Source organism: Gossypium arboreum, chromosome 8 (assembly GCF_025698485.1).
Source record: "Gossypium arboreum isolate Shixiya-1 chromosome 8, ASM2569848v2, whole genome shotgun sequence".
Taxonomy (NCBI): Eukaryota; Viridiplantae; Streptophyta; class Magnoliopsida; order Malvales; family Malvaceae; genus Gossypium; species Gossypium arboreum.
In genome coordinates this window covers 102,056,109-102,066,615 of record NC_069077.1, presented here as the reverse complement: position 1 = coordinate 102,066,615, position 10,507 = coordinate 102,056,109, and the positions used below count along the sequence as shown (strand labels likewise).

Below are 10,507 nucleotides of genomic sequence, written 5' to 3'. Positions count from 1 at the left end.
ACAGAACTGATTTTCGAGTTCTGGATCTCGAGATATGATTTTTAAGGTGACAGTGATGCAGTTAGCTAGCCTGCCTGGAACAGAAATTAAATATTTCCAAGAGAGAAATAAGGGAAGTAAGCCCGGTAACACCACGTGGTCAAATCCGGTGACGGTCACGGGTTTGGGGTGTTACATCATTCCATACCATTTCAATGCACTTATAGGCAACCAAAACATGCCAACTCATATACAAAACCATGCTATTTCATCTTCAACCATTTCACTACTCAAATCAATACCATTTGTACATTCAAACACATACTAACTTGCATGATTCATTCCTCATTACTTACCTATTCAATCATATACCAAAGTACATATCATATTCATCAATACAACATATTTCAATATGTGTTTTTACTACCATCAATCACAAATGAAGCTTGACTCATAAATCATCTATTAACCATTCATTTATTAAGTCCAAATTCATGTTTTTCATAAGTAAATACTCAACATATACCAAATAACCAAATGATCATCTTGAACCATCACCAACCATACCAAGTTATACCATTACATAAGGCAAATTACACATCAAACATAGTCATTAATAAGCCATATAAAAATGGCCAAATACATCACCAAAACCTTTATCAAAAAGACTCAAGCCTATACATGCCATATAACCAAGTCATAAGTGTATAAATACCGAAATCAAATAGTGTGATGCGATCTTTGCCAACTTCCAACCCTAGCGAACGTTTGAATTACTATAAAACATAGAAAAATAACACAAAGTAAGCTATAAAGCTTAATAAGCTTGTATGATAATAAACTCATATTATTAAATAACTACATTTAAAACCATCATTCAAAACATGATATAATTCATATAATTGCACCATTCTATCTCTAATTCATGCATATAGTAAATCAAGATTTTCATGAGTTTATTCATTCAAAACACATATGGTTTGAATACTTCTTATCAATTCATTCACATCTTCATATGCATAAGCAATTGTATATTTAAACTTTATTCAATTCAATTACCATCACCTTTTCTTTAGCCAAGTGAATTATGTGAAATATCATCAAATAACAGTATTTCGCACACATGTACCATATGTATATTTAGTTAAAACAACTATAACTCATAACTCACATATCATTTAATTCATACCTCATTATTGTAATACCGCTTACCCGTACCAGAGACCGGGACAAGATACGGGGCATTACCGAAAAATACAGGCTATAAAATTAAAACTGATCAAACAGAATTGTATTGTCCCAATTATGGACCTACAAGGTCCCAAAACATGCATTAAAAGCAATTTGGGACTAAACTGAGAACTTTAGAAACTTTAAGGAATTTCTAGGTTTAAACCTCACACGCTCGTGTGCATTGGGACACGCCCGTGTGCATTGGAACACGCCCGGGTACATTGGGATAGGCTCGTGTCCCTTACCCATGTTTAATTATTGGAATTTATTTTATTTTTTTCATTTCGAACCTACAGGGGTTTTCACACGGCCGACCACACACCCGTGTCCAAAAACTAGGACATTTTGTTTATGACGTCATCATCCATCTAGGGGTACACGGCCAAGGCACACGCTCGTGTGCAAGTCCATGTCCTCCACACGGTTGAGACACACAGCTGCGTCTCTACCTGTGTGTTTACTACCGTGCATACTGACCTAAAATTCTAGGTGCAGGGGACACATGACAATATAACACGCCCATGGGGACTAACTGTGTGTCACACATGGCCTAGACACATGTCTGTGTGTCTACCCGTGTGGACCTTTTTGTAGACTTTTTTTCCAAGCCAATGGTCACCCTTAACTTCCATACGCATTTATAAACTTCTATGATATTTAACATGATCTAAATATGTCCATAACCCACCTTGGCACTGTGACATCCCTAATTTGACCCTAGTCGGGAAGTGGTTTTGAGACCACAAAACCGAGTCACACAAATAATTGATTGTTAAATTTCATGTCTATTTTATGTTACAATTTATGTGTGAAATTTTGATGCTTTGATTTTGTCAATTGAATGCGAATTTAATCAAAAGGGCTTATGTGAGAAACATTGAAAATGTGTTGGTTAATTTTTAAAATGGCCAAATTGTTGCATGGATTAAATATGGGGACTTGCATGTCAAAGTCCCCATTTTTCATGATAATGGCCGACCATGATGGTTTTAGGTGAGAAAATATGTATTTTATTTGTTGTAATGATGGCTAATAAATGATATTATATACATTTTGTTAAAGAATTAAATAAAGACTTATAAAATATGAAATAAAGTTTTATAATGGAAAAAAAAGGGATGAAAACAAAGTTTTATCCATTCTTTCTCTCAATAGCCGATTCTTAGGATCAAAGAAGAACAAAAGGGGGCCCTTAGACATATGGCAATTATATTAGCAATTGGAGGTATGTTTGGCTTAATTTCTTGATAATTTTGGTAAAGTTGAGTTGTTAAATAGATTTTGAAGTTAGCCCATGCATTTATTTTTGAATTTAAGAAGAATGATACATTCGACTATGCTTTGATGTGCTTGGATTGTTGTTCATTGAGTAAGTGATTGAGGAATGGTTAGAAGAATTTGAATGCTAAACTAGTTGATTTGTTTATAATGTCCGATTATGATCATTTATAGAGATGTGAATGAATTGTTGTTATGTGAATAAATATTTATTTGATGATATATATATGTATTCGCAATGGGATAAAATGTGTATTAAGGTAAGTTTCATGGTGATTATGCTTGAGATGTTGGGTTAATATTCGCATTGAGTAATGTGGGGTAAGGTGATTAATCGGCTATGAAATTAGCTAAATTTGAATAGGTATGTTTAATGATATGCTTAGTGTAATGTATAATCTTATAACTCGGTTTGGTATTGAGATAAAGGTTAGATGTATGATTGGATTTTGGTATGTGTTAAATTGGTTAATCAAAGATTTAATATGACGAAATGTTAATGAATAACATAATTGGTTTGCACCTTAAATAGTTGAAATAAAGCTTGCGATTATGATTAAATGTTTAAATTGTAATGGTCATATATAGGTATATATATATATATATGCCTTATGTATGTACCATGTACACATAAGGACATTCGCAATATGATTAAATTCATGTATAAGAAAGCATGATAAATTAAGTGACTCTTTGCTTGTGAATGTGAATTAGATATAAATTAAATAAGCATGGAATCGAGTCATGGCATGTTTTATTAAATATGATACATATTGAAATCTATTGTTTTAGATATAGATTAAATGATATGTGATTGCCAAATGTGATTGTTAAGTGAATAATATTAGTTAAGTACTTAAGCAAATCTATTGTTTTACTTAAGCTTAAGAGCAAAGAGGATCAAAGTCGGATAGGGAAAAGAGAAAGTAAACGAATAGCCGTGGATATCTAGTCGCCGACCACTTCGAGGTAAGTTTTAAGTGATTAAACGTTGAGTAAATTCAATCATAATAGGACATAATGAGTTGATTTAATAAGATATGATGTGGCCATGATATGTTTTAAACTCAAATGGTAAGTTCATAAGTGTTTGGACTTGGAAATTTAAGAGCGAATTGTAATAATTTGCTTAGGACAGCAGCAGTAACGTGATTTTAGAAAATCACCATAAATTGTTGGTGTGGAATTATAGGCTAAATAAAATATGTAATCAAAGCTTAATTAGTCTAGTTTCTTATAAAAGAAACCGTGTAAGCAAAGGAATTTCCTATAAAGAGATATTTAAAGTTGTGTGAGACAAGTTAGAATGACTCAAATCCCTTTTTTTTAGAAAATCATTATAAATCACACAAAAAAAATTGTTATAAGATGAAATTTATATGCTTAGACTCCTTAATGAGTCTAGTTTCAAATGAAATAAACAAGAACATATTTTGAATTCTGTACAATGACAAAGTTGATTCGTAGTGAAGAGTGGTCAGTATAGTCAAACAGTGAAATAGGGGAAACTTTAAGAAAACTTCTGGTATTGATTGGTCAAACCAAAAATTCTGAAAATTTTATGGATAGAAGATATATGAGTCTATTTTCAGGGAAAATTAATAGCACTTTATTTGGAGTTTCGTAGCTCCAGTTACAAATAATTTAATGACTATTGCTCAGGAAAATAGCTTGTAGTGAATATGTGATTTTGTTGTAAACATTGATGAAACTATTTGAGTTGCTTCTAAGCTATTGCTGAAATTGATGTACAAGATAAATATATATATGTGTGGTAAAGCCGAATGGATAGTGTGAAATATGTATGAGATATGTATATGTGGTAAAGCCGAATGGCTAATATGAAATATGTATGAGATATATATATGTGAAAAAGCCGAATGGCTAATGTGAAATATGTATGAGATATGTATATGTGGTAAAGCCGAATGGCTAACATGAAATATGTATGAGATATATATATATGTAGTAAATCCGAATGACTAATGTGAAATATGTATGAGATATGTATATGTGGTAAAGCCGAATGGTTAATGTGAAATATGTATGAGATGTGTATATATTGTGGCCGAATGACCAAATGTGAAAGGTGTGTATTATTAGATATTTGATGAGACAAATGAATTACAAATATGACAGTCGATGTGAATGTTGTAACATGTGATTAAATGTACATGAAACTTGGAAATATATTCCGGGTAAGACCCGATGACTACATGTGGAGATTATGTCCGGTAAGACCCGATGACTACGTGTGGAGATTTTGTCCGGTAAGACCCAATGACTACTTGTGGAGATTTTGTGCAGGTAAGACCCGATAACTACGTGTGGGGATTATTCGAGCTAAAGGTCTCATGAAGATTCGAGTAAAGCATAAGATTATACGACTTCACAAGAACAATTGGTAATAAATCGTTCAATGCGTTAAGTTGGTCGGTATGTATTTTGAGATTATATTTAAGCTTGATTTGGATTAAATCACAAGGTTGTTATGTGATGCATATATGAGTAAAGCAATAAGACTGTTCTATGATTATTGTGCATTTGGTCAATGTGAAAAGTTAGGTGAAAATATGTAATGTACCTATGTTTATAAGAGATCACTATCAAGTGAGAATTTATCTCGCTTATTGTGTATTACGTAATTGTGTATATTCGCCAAAAGGGTAGTATACCTAGAAAGAGGTTATATGAGAATTAAGTAAGATCGACTTTTAATTTGGTTGGTCAGGTATGTGATAAATACTTGTACATGTTAGACCCATCAGAATTAAATCATGATTGTAAAGTGAAAAGCAAATATGAAAATGCCATATGAATATGTGAGTATTCGGTTATGGAGAAATACTATAGGATATTGGGAGATATACATTTTGATTTGTCCGATGAGGATAACTATAGATATGAAATGAAATGTTATATGTGAATCAAATAAACAAATTGGTTATATTTGAGTTCACTGGTTTTAAATTGCTTAAGACTTACTAAGCTTACAAAAGCTTACTCTGTTGTTATGTTTCTCTGTTTTATAGATTGTTGATTACGCCTTTTTGCTCGGGGATCGTCAAAGAACTTGTCACACTATCACTATCCACTGTTTGGTACTGCTATGTTTTGGATTATCTTATGGCATGTATAGAATAGACTAGTAGTGGGAGGATATTTTGGTTAATGTATATAAGCCATGCGAATATGACATCTTTTGAATGTTTACTTTTATAAGTTTTTAAATTTTATCCCTGGTTGTGTCTAGCAATTACCCAATTGAATGATCTTTACTTCAAGAAAATGTTCAAAATTTTACTGATCTAGCATGAGTTACAAGTCCGGTAATGCCCCTTACCTATTCCGGCGACGGTTACGGGATAGGGGTGTTACAGGCATAGTCGAATGCATGTTAACCTCATCTCATTGGTTTAACACATGCTAGGTTATCCTTTTTGTATTAAGGATTACCACTTCAATAATCACATTTTATACTTGGCTCATTTTATAACTCATTGCCAATTATGACTTAACCATCTCCAAGTGATTTGGCCACATTTCACATGTCCATTCATGATATACCACATTTAACCATCACATGGAACATTTAAGCATAAAATGCACAATTAGTAGGTTTACAACCTACATTAAAATGAGCCATATTCCATGGCCATATACAAAATGAATAAGTATATCATTCAAGCCCTTACATTGGCTAGCCAAAAGACACAATAACAAAATGACCAAAAATCCTACACATGCCATTATAACAAAATAAAAGTTTCTATATACCAAAGCAAGACAAGTTGATAGTGTTGAAAATGCTCTAACCATCTTCCAATCTGCATAAGTCCGCGAGCTCTGTGAGACAAGGGAACAGAAAGGGGGTAAGCATTTACAGGCCTAGTAAGTTCGGATAACGGGAAAGTAAACTTACCGGTTATTTAGCATACAATCATAATAGATATTCATGCCAACATGCATAGTATACCTATCACATACACTTGACCATCAAGTTAGTCTTAGGCAAATACATTATAACATTAGTCTTAGATGAACTCATCGATTCAAGCATTTCTATTCTCATTTCTCATTTTAAACCCGTTGAATTTCTCGGGATCTCGATGGATATCTCATTTACCATCAAATCATGCAAATGATCATTTTTAATACGCACTCCCATGAACCTCACTCTTACGGTGGGATTACCAGTCCAGGCTAAATCCCTTGTAATATAAACTCACAGAGCAAATGTCAAGATTACCAGTCCAAGTTAAATCCCTTACAATGACATGTTCTCCTATGAGTTCGAATCTGAATTACCAATCCAGGCTAAATTTAGATCCTAATTGGATTACCCGTCTAGGCTAAATCCATTTCAGCACACATATTCTTTGGGAGGCTAAATCACTATAGGATCACCCGTCCGGGCTAGATCCTTTCTACCAATAATTCATTTTCAAGAAATCCATCAAATATCCTTTTTATTCAATCCGGACATTTCATTGTAACATCAATTTTCATGAATTATCATATTTTTCACAACGATATTATAATTTATACATGAACTTACATCTTTAATGTATTTAAAATAGTTTACATTCGAGTTACGCAAACTTACCTAGAAGATGTGTCGGATTTGAATTTTGGTTATTCCGAAACCTTTTGTTTTCCTTGATCGACTTTTGGAAGTGGTCTCTCAGAGTCTATATAAGCAACAATAAATTATTAATACATTAAATTATTCGTTTTGGGCCTAAATTTTGCCCCGAGCAAAATGACCATTTTGCCCCTAACCTTTCACACTTTTACAAATTAGTCCCTAGGCTCGTATAATGAATTGCATGAAATTTCTAGGTTACCCAAGCCTAGCCAAATGTATCATAAGCTCATAACAACCGACATTTTCCTCTATTTCATGTTTCTACCACACATTTTATACCTTTTTCAAATAGTTCCATAAAGTTATTTTCATGGAAATCTACTTAGTAAAAGTTGTTTACTATCCTTTATACTCTCATATTCCTCCATAAATCATCACAACTCAAGCATCTCATAAATGGCTAAATTTCTAAACATGAACCCTAGCTTAAAATATGGGTAGAAATGGGAGAGCATGTTATGAGGATCTCAAAAATAAAAAGAACATTAAAAATGGGGCTAGGGAACACTTACTATTGAGCATGGAAATGTTGAAAACCCTAGCTATGGTTTCTCTTTAAAATTCAGCAGCCATGGAGAAGAAATGGCTGAATTTTGCTTCCTTTTTTCCTTTTTATTAATTTTCTTACCAAATGACCAAAATGCCTTTCCTTGCTAGCCTTTCAAAATTTCCCATGCATACCCATTTTTTGTCCAAAAACTTAGAAATTGGGCAAATTACTCTTTAAGACCTAATTAATAATTCAAAGCAATTTATACAAATTTCTTATAGAACCAAAGTTTTACAACTGATTCAATTTGGTCTCTGATTACCAACTGGGCACCTTATACTTAGAATTTCTTCATGAAACTTTAACACATGCTTATTTCCATATCCTAGACCTCATAATAATCATAAAACAAATATTTTAATGTCGAATTTGTGGTCCTAAAACCACTATTCTGGATAGGCCCAATTTTGGAATGTTACATTTCTCCCCCTTAGAGACTTTCGTCCTCGAAAATCTTACCTGTAAACAGGTTTGGATATTGACTGGCCATCACACGACAGTGTCTAGTCCAAACAACCTGGCCTCGTCAATCACACGACCGTGTTCTGGCTCACGGCCTACCACATGGCCGGCCACACACCCGTATGGCTTCGACAATGACATTTTTTGCTTTCGTCAAAACCTCATTTTTTTTGTTTTCGGGTAGAAACACTTTTGAGCACTCCAGAACCTATAATTGACCAATAAAGCAATGAATTAAACACTTAGAGATCAAACTAAAACTGAACCCAAATCGAGATACTCATTCTTAAAGCAACAAAACTTACCCCAACCACCTTGAATTAGTCAATCACGAACCAGCATGAGGAGAACCTTGATCCTCGCAATTTGCTGCTGCCAAAGTGACAATAACCCCAATCAAAAACTTAATATTCACTACTTACAAACCACGAGAACCCACTTACTGAAACTTGTGACGAAAATAAAACTAGCGGATGTGATGGTGAAAGTCAACAAAAAGAAACAAAATCAAAGAGAACATGAAAGAAGGAAGAGCAAAAGCCGAATATGGGAGAAAGGAGGAAAGGAAGAAAACGCCAGGACTTTTCCCTAAGAGTCGCCGAAATTTTGAAAAAGAAAGAAAGATTATCAGGAAACTAACATTCTGATCACAAATCCCTAAATTCTTTCCTACTTTCACTCCCACAATTCCCCTACTCACAACCACCTTAGTATTCCGGCTAAACTAAAACTCCTACAATCCACCGAGCAAAAATCATTCCCCTTGCTCATGCAGGGATTCGAGCACAAGTCCTTCAACATCCCAACACTCAACTTAACCACCAGACCAACAGGTCCATTCTGTTATATACTTACAAACAATTAACTAAAAGCCTACTGACCAGAGATAGGGTTTGATTTAGAAAAGTACCAAAATTTAGCCAAAGTCATGGCTTGAACTTGGGACCTCCCACACACACCCAGAACACATAACCACTAAAGTAAACAAATATTTATATAAAATTTACAAAAGCCAAAATTAACAAATTTTGGGGCGTTACAACTCCACCCTCTAAAAGAAATTCTGACCTTTAAATTTACCTGGTCAGAACAGAAGAGGATACTGCTGACACATTGAATCCTCAAGTTCCCACGTAGCTTCCTCAGTGCTGTGATAAGGAATGGACTTCTTCCGCAGAACCTTTACATTGCGATCTAGAATCTGAACCGGCTCCTCCTTAAAAGTCAAGTCTGGCCTAACCTCAATCTCCTCCATAGGGACAATGTAAGAAGGATTAGAGCGATAATGCCTCAACATCGAGATGTGGAACACATCGTGGATACGGTCTAACTCTGGAGGTAGCTCCAACTGATAAGCGATAGGTCCCACCCATTTCAGAATCTGATACGGCCTAATAAACCTAGGGCTCAGCTTGCCCTTACAACCAAACCTCAGAATCTTCTTCCATGGAGAGACCTTAAGAAAGACCAGGTCCCCCATAGGATACTCAATCTCATATCTCTTTAGATCAATATAAGACTTCTGTCTGTCAGAAGTTGCCTTCAGACTATCCCTATCAATCTAGCCTTATCCTCAGTCTTGGAAACCAACTCAAGACCTAGAACACGCCGCTCGCCCAACTGAATCTAATATAAGGGAGTACACTTACGACCATATAGAGCCTTATAAGGTGCCATTCGAATACTGGACTGGTAACTATTATTATAGGCAAACTCTACTAACGGTAGATAATCCTCCCAATTGCCTCGAAAATCAATAACACAGCTCCTCAACATGTCCTCCAGTATTTGAATCACCCTCTCAGACTGACCATCAGTCTAAGGATGGAACGCAGTACTGAAGTCTAGCCTTGAACCTAGAGCCTCATGCAACTTTCTCCCAAACTGAGACGTGAAACGAGGATCCCTATCAAAGATGACTGAAACTAGTATCCCATTCAGTCTTGCTATCTCAGAAATATAATGCTTCGCCAGCTTCTACAAAGAAAAATCTGTCCTAACTAGGATAAAGTGTGCAAACTTGGTCAATCGATGCACGATGACCCACACTGAATCCTTCTTAGTGGGTGTTAAAGGTAACCCACTAACGAAATCCATAGTTACATGCTCCTATTTCCATAGTGGAATCTTAATCGGCTCTATCAAACCCGAAGGTAACTGATGCTCAGCCTTAACCTACTGGCAAGACAGACATCTAGCCACAAAATCAGTAACCTCTCGTTTTAATCCTAGCCACCAATATAACTCACAGAGGTCTCGATGCATCTTATTTCCACCAGGATGCATAGCATAAGGGCTACTATAAGCCTCTCCCAGTATAGACTATCTCAAATCAGTATCATTCGGAACACAGATTC

The 10,507-nt window shown here is 34.9% G+C and overlaps 1 protein-coding gene across 1 annotated transcript; it reads right to left on the bottom strand.

Annotated features, from left to right (window-relative positions):
• Nucleotides 1-9,234: 9,234 nt before the first annotated feature.
• Nucleotides 9,235-9,630, bottom strand: LOC108468321 (uncharacterized). Its single transcript, XM_017769210.1, has one exon. The coding sequence runs from the start codon at nt 9,628-9,630 to the stop codon at nt 9,235-9,237; it is 396 nt and encodes a 131-aa protein (XP_017624699.1).
• Between the last annotated feature and the right edge of the window lie 877 nt (nt 9,631-10,507).